The 12,709-nt window shown below is 46.1% G+C and overlaps 1 protein-coding gene and 1 pseudogene across 1 annotated transcript in view; one reads left to right on the top strand and one right to left on the bottom strand.

Moving 5' to 3' along the window:
- The window catches only part of MET18 (ARM repeat superfamily protein), a 157,398-nt gene that overhangs the window by 123,495 nt on the left and 21,194 nt on the right, over window positions 1-12,709 (top strand). The window contains exons 11-15 of the mRNA XM_086512040.1: window positions 2,523-2,902; window positions 2,984-3,063; window positions 3,533-3,650; window positions 3,868-3,917; window positions 5,387-5,504. Coding sequence (XP_086368166.1) covers window positions 2,523-2,902; window positions 2,984-3,063; window positions 3,533-3,650; window positions 3,868-3,917; window positions 5,387-5,504 — 746 coding nt within the window. The remainder of the gene's footprint in view (window positions 1-2,522; window positions 2,903-2,983; window positions 3,064-3,532; window positions 3,651-3,867; window positions 3,918-5,386; window positions 5,505-12,709) is intronic.
- On the bottom strand, window positions 7,858-9,550 carry LOC147456976 (uncharacterized; annotated as a pseudogene).

Raw genomic sequence — 12,709 nt, 5'->3', positions numbered from 1 at the left:
ATTTTTCTTTTGCTGCCCTCCTTTATCACTGCTCGGAAATCCACTGTCCTCTCCTTTCAACAGGGCAAGACCAGTGTTTGCAACTTCCATAAGCTGAGTAAGGATAGCCACTCTGTTCTTTGTACAGTAATCGCGAAGCCCTTTAGGCAGCCCACAACAATACTTCTCTATCTGCTCTGTCAGTGGCACAAATTTGTAGGAGGTCACTGAGAGTAATGCTTTACAAAACCTCCTATTGTACTCCAGCAAGCTCTTGCACGAAGCTGAAGTAAGCTGGTGCCAATCTGTCAGGACATCGGCTTCAAATTCATTTGACAGCCAAGCAGATGCAAACATTTGCTTGAAGTAAACCCAAGTGGCGGGTGCCTGTCCTTGCATAACAATGTCGTCCACCATGTAAGCGCATTGTCCTTTAAGAAAGTGGCAGCTTTCCTGACCTTCGAGGCCTCTGTAAAATTCCCTCCCGCATAAGCTGTATCAAATTGCTGGAGGAAAGTGAGTGCCTTTGTCTTATCCTCGAAACCACTGAAGGTACTGAACTTTACTCTTGCACCACCTTCTTTGTAAGCCTTCGGCTTCTCTAGTGCCCCCAAGTTGTCAGACGGAATGGTCTGCAACATGGGCACTGTACTAGGCATGATCGGCACGCTTTGGCCATTCACATTTGCGTCAGAGGTGCAATATCTGGCTGTTGTCCAGAAAAACTAGCCATGCCAAAATGACCCTGTGGCACCCCAAACTGGCCTTGGTTGCCGTGGAAACCTTGCTGCATGACATATTACCTCGAATGGTGCAAATGTTTAAAGAACTGTTTTGATGAACAACCTTTATCCATAAAAGCATGCTGTCTCGATCTAACCTTCCATTTTTCAAGTTTCCTCTTGTTATTATTGCTTCAAAGAGGCTTTAGCTGCACGTAATTCCTCTTGTTCCGAATCAGTAAGTCGTCTAGTGCTGCAAGACTTTCTAAGTCTTGACAAGTCCCCTTATCTTCCTGCACTTTATCTCTACACGGTGAAGGAATTCTTTAGAAATGCAGTAATCCCACAAGTGGCAGACATTCTCTTCTGCAGTTGAGCAACGGACACAAGAAGGGCGAATATGACGTGCCCTAAGAAAAGTGCCAACTGGGAGCACTCCAAGCAAACAACACCAAAGAAATAGTCGCTCCTTCAAAGGTAAATGGCTTTTCCACAAGGTAGAGAGAAGCTTCCTCAACCAGAGATGAGATTTGTGCATGTGCCAAAGGGCATTACAATGATCAGCAAGCCAAGGTTGTGGTAGAAGAAGAGCATAATTCGATTGGCAGAAATATCTCGAAAAGGCGTTTCTCGAAGATTCCAATCAGACATGCCATCTCGATCAGGCAAAGGTGTAATGGGCAAAAAGTCAAGCGACATTTGTTGAAGCTCTCTCCAAAACTGACGCTAATGCATGCTTACAAGCTTCTCCATCGACATCAAGCGCAAGCCTTCTTTGTGAGCACGGGCCACAAATGTGACAAAATGTCTGACATAAGAGAATCAAGACAATGACGAGGGCAATGCATTAGTGGCAAAAAGAACTGAACATATGCCATCAGGATACTCTGAACGATTCGCAGACGAACTTGTAATGGCCAAGTGGATAACTTCCAATAGTGCAATTTGACATTCAAGCGTTGCATAACCCAATCCACTTTCTAAGAGTGAGTGACGTTCCATCCAATTGGATATCCCAAATGCCTCGTAAGTACATCTAGAGAAACAATCTCACCTGGCCACAATAGACTATGCCAGTCACAAGAACGAAGTGGCAGAAGCTTTGATTTACAAAAGTTGACTCTAAGTCCAGCCGCAATGCCAAACAATTCCAAGGCTTCCATAATCACTTCGACATCAAGCTGCTGATTACGAGGCATAAACAACGAGTCACACACACACACACACAGACACACACAAAAAAAAAAGAGAATAAAATAAATGTGCAATCCTTATTGATGAATGCATTTTTTATCCTACAATTTATCCTTCATATCCACTAGACACAAAGATAGATCTAGTTGAGGCTCATCATGTATTGAGTTTCTCTCTCAAATCCTCTGAGGAGACTTGCAAATTCTACAAATCTCTGGATGTTTCAAGTTTTTCCGTGAAAAATCCTGTGTAATGTTTATATTACTGGGAATGGTATAGAGCTTATTGGATTTTTCAAGCTCTCTATAAAGGTAACTGCATTGCAAAGGTATCATTGTGCGGGACAATGCAGATTTTGCAGTTTATTCTTGAAACTGACTAAAACATTTCTATTCAAGATGGCGCTATAGTGTCTTGTGGGTGACTACATTGAAGCTATAACTTGCATTTCTTTTTATATGTGAACTAGTGCTATCCCTTGATTGACCTTTTATATGATAGTGATTACATTTTCATTTCTGATTACAAAATTTCGCAATTTGGATTCTCGTAGTAGCATGCATAGATTTTGACTCACCATTTCTAGTGAAAAGAAGCATTTTTTTTACTGTGCTTAACATTTTACAGTGGCTGGGTTGCAGGCCGTGGGCTCTTTCCCCCCACAAGTATCGGCACTATCAAGCAATCAGTATGAGTTTTTAGTAAAAATTTTAAAATCTATAATCTTAAAATGGTCCGAAGTGATGCCTCTTTGGGGTCGAACAGTTGAAACTATTGCAGCCATCTGTAGCATGGAAGAGAGATTCTCAGATCAAGAACTGAGATATGGGCTTATTGACACATTTGTTTCTTTATTGTTCAAAGAGCTCCTGGATGATCGAAGGAGCTTACCTGTACAGTGCAGTTTGAGGGCACTCTCTGTTCTTTGCAAGGGAAGGCCATCAATGTTAATGCCAGTATTGAGAAAGCTTACTGGAGTTGTTTGCAAAGACCTAAAGAAAATAATTGTAAGTTCTGCTCAATATCAGCATCGATCAATCTACTAAGTCTAAGGATCATGATGTTAACTGCGCTTATGTGTTCTGCAGCCCCTTATAAATGGGGGAGATGATACTTCCAGGAGAACTGTCCCACTTTTGCAGGGTGTCTTAGATTTTATCTTGCGTTGGTAGGTTATCTTTACACTCGTCGCTAATTTGCACTTGTAATATCATGACTTTGAGCTCCTGCCTGTATAAAGTGGGGATGCTGCACAACTCACGTAAGGCCCTGCTGGGTGGAGCCTAGGGTGAATGGGAGGTAAATTTACCCAAATATAGGGCCAAAGAGAGCCATGGCAAAAGTTGAGTTTTGGTTTTAGTCAGAATAGCATCAATTTGAGATCAGATGTAGATATGGTGAATCGTTAGATTATTTGTCAGATTTCTACTAGAATTCTTTACAAAACTAGAGTTTTACATCACCAAGATGACAATCTGTTCTCTGCGCTGCTTTCACTTAGATAACCTAGCAAAACTGCTCTCACAAGTATCTTACAACCTGTCATAATGCATCCATTCGTATAATTAGTACTGTAATGTCTGTGTCTTTCTTTAGTGAGGTTTCTGTTTAAACATTTGTAAGCTTTTTTGTAACAGCTGTGAGAATACATATGTGGAGAGTGAAGCCATGTTGGAACTAGCAACTGACATGTGGAATGTTGTGGAGAACCTGTGTGATTGTGCATGTGCTGAGAATCCTGCTGCCAACATGCAAGTAAGTTTTACAGCTTGAGCTTGCCATGCTTCATTAGGTCTTGAATTCAGAAGCTGCATAGTGAAGGGATATTATTGTATCTATTACAGCAAGAAGCTTACAAGGAGTCTGAAATAGATTCTTACAATGAGTTGGAACTTCTAATTTCTTGTGTCAAACATCCTCTGAGCTCTGTGAATGCTGTTAATTCACAAAATTTGATAATGTGCCTCTGCAGGTACAAGACTTTACTTTTAACTTGGATTTTGTTGTGGTTCGTCTTCCCCAGTTTGAGGGCGGGTTTCCCTTGCTCATTGGCAGACCATGGCTGCGACACACTAAAGCACTTCATGATTGGGGAAACGATGCCATGTGGATACATACTCCTGGCTCCGGAATGCAACCCATTCGCTTAGAAGGAGGCATGGATCCTGTTGTAGAGCAAGTTGCTTTGTCAATGGAAACCAACCCTGAACAAGAACAACCTACTACACCTGAAGGGTCAGACGAAGATCTGCTAGAGTGGTTGGAAGCTACCAAGTCTATGCCTTGTTATGGAGTCTCTATGCACTCTTTGCCTGGAGGTACACCCTCTTCCAATGTTTCCACAGTAACTAAACCTAATAGGCCACCTGAGCCAGCACAAAGGTTGAAGGTCACAGAAGCTACTCCCCGTGCGCCCTTGGTGGTAGCCTTTGGATTTGGTGAGCCTATGAAGAATCATAGAAGTGGACAGAAATCTCCTCTACAGGAGTTCACCCCCCTTCAACATCAGCCCCATTAGTGTCTGCTTCTCCGACCAAAACAAAGCTCTCCTCTATGTCTAGCGAACTCCCTTCACAAAGCTTCCTCAAGACGGGATACAACAAAACCCATGTTGATTTCAAGCTTGATATATTCCCTAATCATGATATCTCTCTGCTCCATCTCCCGTCACTACCCCCTCTCTCTCCCTCACCCTACCCACCCACCCTCCCCCTCTCGTCCCCTCGCCCCCCTACCCACGCCTCGCCCCTACCCAGTCACCCTCGCCCCCCCCACCCACCTCTCCCCCCTTGCTCACTCACCCTCGCCCCCTGCCCACTCACCCTCGCCCCCTACCTAGGCCTTGCCCCCCTTACCCACCCCCTACTCGCCCCCCCTCACACCCTCTCGCCCCTACCCACCCACCCCCTCTCTTGCCCTCGTCCCTATCTAGCCCCCTCACCCCTACCCACCCCTGTTTCCCCCTCTCGTCCCTATCTAGCCCCCCTCCCCCCCTCGCCCCTATCTAGTCTCCCCTCGCCCCTACCCAGCTAATCTCACCCTCTCGCTCCTATCTAGCCCTCCCTCGCCCCTACCCACCCCCTTCTAAAATAAAAATAAAAATATAAGTAACCCTAAAAAAACAGCAAGAAACACTTGTGAAACCTTTAAAAACAGCAAAACACAGATTTGAAACCCTAAAAACCAGCAGAAAACAGTTTCAAAACCCTAGAAATAGAAAAAGACAGTGACAAAACCCTAAAAACAGCCAAAAGGCAATTTCGAAACCCTACCCAGTCACCCTCGCCCCCCCCACCCACCTCTCCCCCTTGCTCACTCACCCTCGCCCCCTGCCCACTCACCCTCGCCCCCTACCTAGGCCTTGCCCCCCTTACCCACCCCCTACTCGCCCCCCCTCACACCCTCTCGCCCCTACCCACCCACCCCCTCTCTTGCCCTCGTCCCTATCTAGCCCCCTCACCCCTACCCACCTGTAAGCTTTTTTGTAACAGCTGTGAGAATACATATGTGGAGAGTGAAGCCATGTTGGAACTAGCAACTGACATGTGGAATGTTGTGGAGAACCTGTGTGATTGTGCATGTGCTGAGAATCCTGCTGCCAACATGCAAGTAAGTTTTACAGCTTGAGCTTGCCATGCTTCATTAGGTCTTGAATTCAGAAGCTGCATAGTGAAGGGATATTATTGTATTTATTACAGCAAGAAGCTTACAAGGAGTCTGAAATAGATTCTTACAATGAGTTGGAACTTCTAATTTCTTGTGTCAAACATCCTCTGAGCTCTGTGAATGCTGTTAATTCACAAAATTTGATAATGTGCCTCTGCAGGTACAAGACTTTACTTTTAACTTGGATTTTGTTGTGGTTCGTCTTCCCCAGTTTGAGGGCGGGTTTCCCTTGCTCATTGGCAGACCATGGCTGCGACACACTAAAGCACTTCATGATTGGGGAAACGATGCCATGTGGATACATACTCCTGGCTCCGGAATGCAACCCATTCGCTTAGAAGGAGGCATGGATCCTGTTGTAGAGCAAGTTGCTTTGTCAATGGAAACCAACCCTGAACAAGAACAACCTACTACACCTGAAGGGTCAGACGAAGATCTGCTAGAGTGGTTGGAAGCTACCAAGTCTATGCCTTGTTATGGAGTCTCTATGCACTCTTTGCCTGGAGGTACACCCTCTTCCAATGTTTCCACAGTAACTAAACCTAATAGGCCACCTGAGCCAGCACAAAGGTTGAAGGTCACAGAAGCTACTCCCCGTGCGCCCTTGGTGGTAGCCTTTGGATTTGGTGAGCCTATGAAGAATCATAGAAGTGGACAGAAATCTCCTCTACAAGAGTTCACCCCCCTTCAACATCAGCCCCATTAGTGTCTGCTTCTCCGACCAAAACAAAGCTCTCCTCTATGTCTAGCGAACTCCCTTCACAAAGCTTCCTCAAGACGGGATACAACAAAACCCATGTTGATTTCAAGCTTGATATATTCCCTAATCATGATATCTCTCTGCTCCATCTCCCGTCACTACCCCCTCTCTCTCCCTCACCCTACCCACCCACCCTCCCCCTCTCGTCCCCTCGCCCCCCTACCCACGCCTCGCCCCTACCCAGTCACCCTCGCCCCCCCCACCCACCTCTCCCCCCTTGCTCACTCACCCTCGCCCCCTACCCACTCACCCTCGCCCCCTACCTAGGCCTTGCCCCCCTTACCCACCCCCTACTCGCCCCCCTCACACCCTCTCGCCCCTACCCACCCACCCCCTCTCTTGCCCTCGTCCCTATCTAGCCCCCTCACCCCTACCCACCCCTGTTTCCCCCTCTCGTCCCTATCTAGCCCCCCTCCCCCCCTCGCCCCTATCTAGTCTCCCCTCGCCCCTACCCAGCTAATCTCACCCTCTCGCTCCTATCTAGCCCTCCCTCGCCCCTACCCACCCCCTTCTAAAATAAAAATAAAAATATAAGTAACCCTAAAAAACAGCAAGAAACACTTGTGAAACCTTTAAAAACAGCAAAACACAGATTTGAAACCCTAAAAACCAGCAGAAAACAGTTTCAAAACCCTAGAAATAGAAAAAGACAGTGACAAAACCCTAAAAACAGCCAAAAGGCAATTTCGAAACCCTAAAAATAGCAAAGAAGAAGTGGTGAAACCCTAAAGATATTGAGAGATCCATGAGAGAGAGAGAGAGAGAGAGAGAGAGAGAGAGAGAGAGAGAGAGAGAGAGAGAGAGAGAAAGAAAGAAAGAAAGAAAGATTTTTAACGTCTATGTCAGGCCGAAATCGGCCTATGAGACAAATCAAATGTACATGGTGTGTATGTCATCCGTCTATCGGAAAGACAAATGAAACAAAACTGATATAAAACTGAACTGAATGTAGGTAATGGAGAGAGAGAGAGAGAGAGAGAGAGAGAGAGAGAGAGAGAGAGAGAGAGAGAGAGAGAGAGAGAGAGAGAGAGAGAGAGAGAGAGAGGGTGGTTGCTGGTGAAACCCTAAAAATAGTGAGAGACCCATGAGAGAAATGAAATGAAATGATATATTAACGTCTACAAAAGGCCAAAATGACCTATGAGACCAAATTGATTACAATGGTGAGTCTAGTACCAAGTTTGGGTACAAACAAAGAAAACTACAAACTAGAAAGAGAGAGAGAGAGAAATGAAATGATATATTAACGTCTTCAAAAGGCCAAAATGACCTATGAGACCAAGTTGTTACAACATAGTGAATCTGATACCATGTCCGAAATTAAAAAGAACCAAAACAAAATACAACTACTACAAATTGGGACTGTATGGATGTGCCAGCTAATACAAGGTGCCGAGTACATTGTGTAGTCCAATGAGAGAAGGGGGGGGGGGGGGGGGGGGGGGGGGGGGGGAGATACTTATGGTACAGATCTGTCCTCGTCCGCACTATGGCCGTCGAGAAAGTATGGCTCGAATCCTCTGTTGTAGTCTCCGTCTATATTGTGTAGCTCCTCTCCTCAATCGCGGTCTTGTAGATCTCCCTAGCTCCAATGCTCGGTCTATGAGAATGCCAATAGTGGTACTATGAGTGCGGGCAAAGCTCTACAATGGTGGTTGCTCCTTTGGCTGCTCCTCTGGGTACCCAATATCTAGTGTAAAGAAATCTGTAATCTGTCTCTGGGACTGTCTCTCTCCGGCTCTCCTTAGTAAAGTGTCTCTATGCCTGTGTTACTCAAGTAGATACAGTCCAAGACATCTCTGATTCTCATAACTCATGACCCTACATAGAGGCCCAAAACCCTCTCTAAATAGACAATGGAAACGGTCTTGTATCTCATAGTACACTGTGCAATGGCATATGTAATGTAACTCTGTCTCTGGCTCTAGATGACATAAGCGGCATATCCTGCTATCTGCTGGTATCCCTCTGAATCTGCCAGTTTCAATCTCGAGCTGATGTGAGGATGCGTGTATCTGGGCAATGGCACAACGCAAACCATGAGAAAGATGTGTGTCTATATAGCTAGGTCGAATCACAAACCCGTCCTCTGTGAGGTAAAGAAGATGTTCTCTATAGAAAGTCATCTTCGTGCCCAACTCCTGTACCGTCTCTATCTATGTCCTCCTCGTGTCCAGCTGGATCAGATCCTGACGAATGAGTCTAGTGATCTCCACCCGTGTCAGGGACATCAAGGGTGCCTGTATAGAGTTCTGAAAAGGAGGCAACTTGTCCATGGTGAACCCATGTGTCTGAAACCATGATGTCATTTGTGCACGAGTATGATGTATCCCCTGTAGAGCTAAGTGTTTGGAGGACTCTAGGGCCAACCTGGCATATCTATCTCTGGTAGTATCCCATAGGCTGTGTACAAAGGATACTGATTTGGTAAGCGCCTCAATCTCCATGGGGGGAGGGGTAGCTAACTCCGCTCGAATGATATCATGCGGTACGGACGCCTTGGCTCTAATCAGCCGAGAGATCATAGATTCCAAGGGCCTCTCCATATGTCTCCAGCCTTCCTGACCTACAGAAGGTCCCCAAACGTGCACCCCATATAGCATAGTAGAGGCAACCAAAGTATCAAAGAGCCATAACTTTGTCCTAGGTTCTTGGAACTGAACCTGCAAACACATCCTCTCCAATCCTCCCAAAGCCGCATAAGCTCTAGTCAGTCTAGTCTCTGTTGCTCTTCTCAAAGAAAATCTCGGCCCAATAAAGACTACTCCCAAGTAAGTGTATGCATCTGTATACTCCACAATCTCCTGACCATACGTAAAAGTAAGTGTTGATCTCCTGATCCACTATGGTGTGGTGTTAAACACCATAACCTTGGAGGCTTCTCCATGTCTCCCCATCCATCAGTGCGACCCGACCTCCCGTGATAGTGAAATGAAGGTCCCCATATCCGAACTCCATAGAGCAATTCGGAAGCCACCAGAGTGTCAAAAGGCAGGAGCTTCGTCCGAGGCTCCTGAAACTGAATCTATGAACACATCCTTTCCAATCCACCAAATGTTGCATGTGTTCTAGTCAGTCTTGTGTCTACTGCTGTCCTCAATGAAAATGGTGGTCCAATAAAGACCAACCCAAGGTACGTGTTAGCATCTGTATACTCCACTGTCTCATGACCGTATGTGAATGTGGATGCTGATCTCCTAGCCAACTGTGTGGTGGTGTTAAACACCATAACCTTGGTTTTACCAAGGTTGACAGACAGACCACTGTCGTGAGCAAACCTATGCAAACCATCCAAGTGACGTTGCATCCCCTCCGGAGAGTCGGAGATCAACACAATATCATCAGCATATAACAATAGTAGAATCCATGTCCGTGTCAACTATGCACCTCTTATCACCCTCTCTCAATATAATCAGAAACCTTATCCACATACATACCAAATAGAGTATGAGAGAGTGGGCAGCCCTCCTTCACCGTGAAGTGGAGTGAACTAATGTAGATAACCCCTCTCGAGTGCGTACATGCCTAACTATTGACCTGTAACACGCCATAAATCCCCAAATCAGCTTTGTGGGTACTCCCATCTCCCGTAGTGTGCGCTTCAAACTAGCTCTAGGCACTGTGTCAAACACTTTGCGGAAGTCCACAAAGCTATAATAGATCCGTCTCCCATGTGATCTGCCCTCGTCAATAATGTCTCTAAGTGTCAATATGTCGTCAAGAGTAGAAAAACCTCTCTTGAACCTTGCCTGTCCGGCTGCGTGTATACCTTCTTTCTCTGCCCATCTACTCAGCTGTTGCTCTAGAATGTATGCGTACAACCGTGCCAATGTGTGTCCAATCATGATGTTGCGATTATTTTGTAAGCTCCATAGGGTTTCCAGACTTGAAGATAGGTACAATAGTAGATAAACTCCAAGTATCTACCACAGTTGAACATTACTGCTAGAAGCTCTGCGAGCAGATCCTTGACATGGATAAAATGCTCAGCCACTAAGCCATCAGGATCCCAGTCCTCATCCTATCAATGTCCTTCTTCACCATCTCAGCAGTGAAAAAAGCACGTGTGTGGGCATAGCTTGGGGGGGTCGGGAAGAGGTGGTTGTCCAAGGATTGTGTACAGAGATGACGCATACTGGCCCCAGGCCTCTGTAGAAGTAATGGCACGAGGGGAGGAGTGCTCATGAAAGAGTCGCCATGCCTCACCTAAGTCCTAACTCAAGAATAGTTAATATAGATCCTGCTCTAGTCAAGCCAAAAATGCCCTCTGCTCCCGCCGCACTAGGCATCGGAAGGCAATCAATGACTATCTATGAATGATGTCCCCCAAAAGCACCTCCCTCTATAGCTTGTCTCTCGTCTCGCGGCACTCATCATACTAGTGGTTTTGGGGCATCCTCCCAGAACGTCGTCTCTGCTTAGACTGGGTGTGTGGGTATGCCTCTGCTGCTGCATCATGCAATGTTTGTGTTAGTATAGTAGTAAGCTCCTCCAGAGGTCACCCTCGCTCCTTAGTGCACATGCGTCTATAGAACCCATCTATGTAGACAGAGTCCGTCTCCCGTGTAAAGGTGTAGCGAGTAGGGGTTGTTATCCGTGGTATGTGTGCTACACTAAACTGGAAAGAGATGGTCATCGACACAAGGGCATGATCTACTACCACACCAACAGGTCTATGTCCAATTATGAGGTCTTGGATACTAGAGATAAAGCTTGGATGTGCCATAACATAATCCACTGTGCTGGCTCCATGTGTGTGTGTGGGAAGCATGTAAAACCTCCCGCAGTGGAAAATCTTTGTAGGGCCATTCAAAATGGCCAATCCATGTAAGTCCCCATGTCTATCAAGTGCCGTCCATACTCAATATGCTCCACATCTTGTGATATTCTAGATAGGCCCATCTTTGCAACATCCAGGTTCCTCAGCATCTCCTCTGAAGTATTATAAAATACTGCATGGTGATGGGCAGTCCTAGCATTGAAGTCCCCAAGGATTATAATGTCGTCATCCCTAGAGAACTCCCATATGTCATCATCCAAAATATAAAAGGGGGTCTGTCCTCTAGGTGGTGCATATACTGACGTAGTCGGAGGAAAGTAGCAAATAGCAATGTAGAGGTATTCGCCTGTCTTTGTCCTCACTCTTACCCATATGTACCTAGCCTGCTCATCCCTGCGGGCTATATGTATCAATGGTTGCAACTCCTCCCTGAATAAGACTGCCACTCCCCCTGAGCCTCGTCCTCTGTGCTCTAATCGAGTTGATGTGTGCAAGATGTCTCCCATTTGTACCCGCTGACATGTGGCATAGACTGCCCAAGGGCCTGATGTGTCTCAAAATAGAAGATGATGTCCCTCCGTGAAACTATCCTCAAAAGCACCCACATCAAGGCGTAGAGATCCATTACAATTCCAAGTAGCAACTTTGAGTGTGGTCCCATAGGTCTCGCGTCGTCATGTGGAGCGCCTCTCCATAATAACCACTCGTCCATCTCTATAGAAGGCCAATTTCCCTTTGTCTCGGGCTGTCCTTATCTCAGGCATAACTTCTTGTATATGAGCAAGCTGTGAGAGTGTGAGGTCATCCCCAAGGAATATCCCTATCTTCTTTAGTGTAGGACGCTTCTTCAAGAAATCCTTCTTTGCTTCCATGGAGGGGAAGCGAAAGATCAATGCTCTCTCCTTGGAAGTCTCCCCATTTCTTTCTCTCTTCTTCCCCACTCTCCATGCCTGTGTGTGAGTGGTCTCAATACCCATCATAATTAGAAGTTCTTTGACTTCCCCCTCCACATCGTCACGGTCTCTTAGACCGGTCACTCGTACATGTAAAGCTCTAGCCTTCCTCCTTTGCTCTTCCTCTAGGGTCATGTTGATGATTGTGGGAGTGGAGATGGTTGTTCGTTCTTTCCCTTTCGCTTTCTTGGTGACTTCTATCCATTTCTCGGCCTCATCTACCTTCTTCTGTGTTTTCGTGATTACATCTACCCACGATGACGTCTGTGACGTGCACATCTAACCCTATGTGCATGTGTACAAGCTACTTTAGGTCCAGGGTTTAGGTTAGCTTAGGAAGTGTTCTGGCCCCTTTGTGAGCCTGTGCGCAGGCGGTGCATGTCCAGGCACTCAGTGTAGTTGCATATCCTCTGTTTGCACACAACATGATCATCATCATGACAGTCAATACCCATCATGAGCATTTTACAGTGCACAGAAACCATTTTCTTTGTTTTATCCATTTTTCACTTATTGACTTTGTTGGGAAATTGGGTAGGCAAATTTGCTAAGTTCTATAAAAGAAACCTAGCCCTAGCACTTTCTGGCAGAAGAGGCAGCCATGAGGAGAGGTTCTAGCGCTACGACTGGGCAAGTGCTCGCGACAAGTTGGAGT

This window comes from Adiantum capillus-veneris, chromosome 5 (assembly GCF_014529385.1).
Source record: "Adiantum capillus-veneris isolate H3 chromosome 5, ASM1452938v2, whole genome shotgun sequence".
Taxonomy (NCBI): Eukaryota; Viridiplantae; Streptophyta; class Polypodiopsida; order Polypodiales; family Pteridaceae; genus Adiantum; species Adiantum capillus-veneris.
This window is presented reverse-complemented; position numbering and strand designations above follow the sequence as displayed.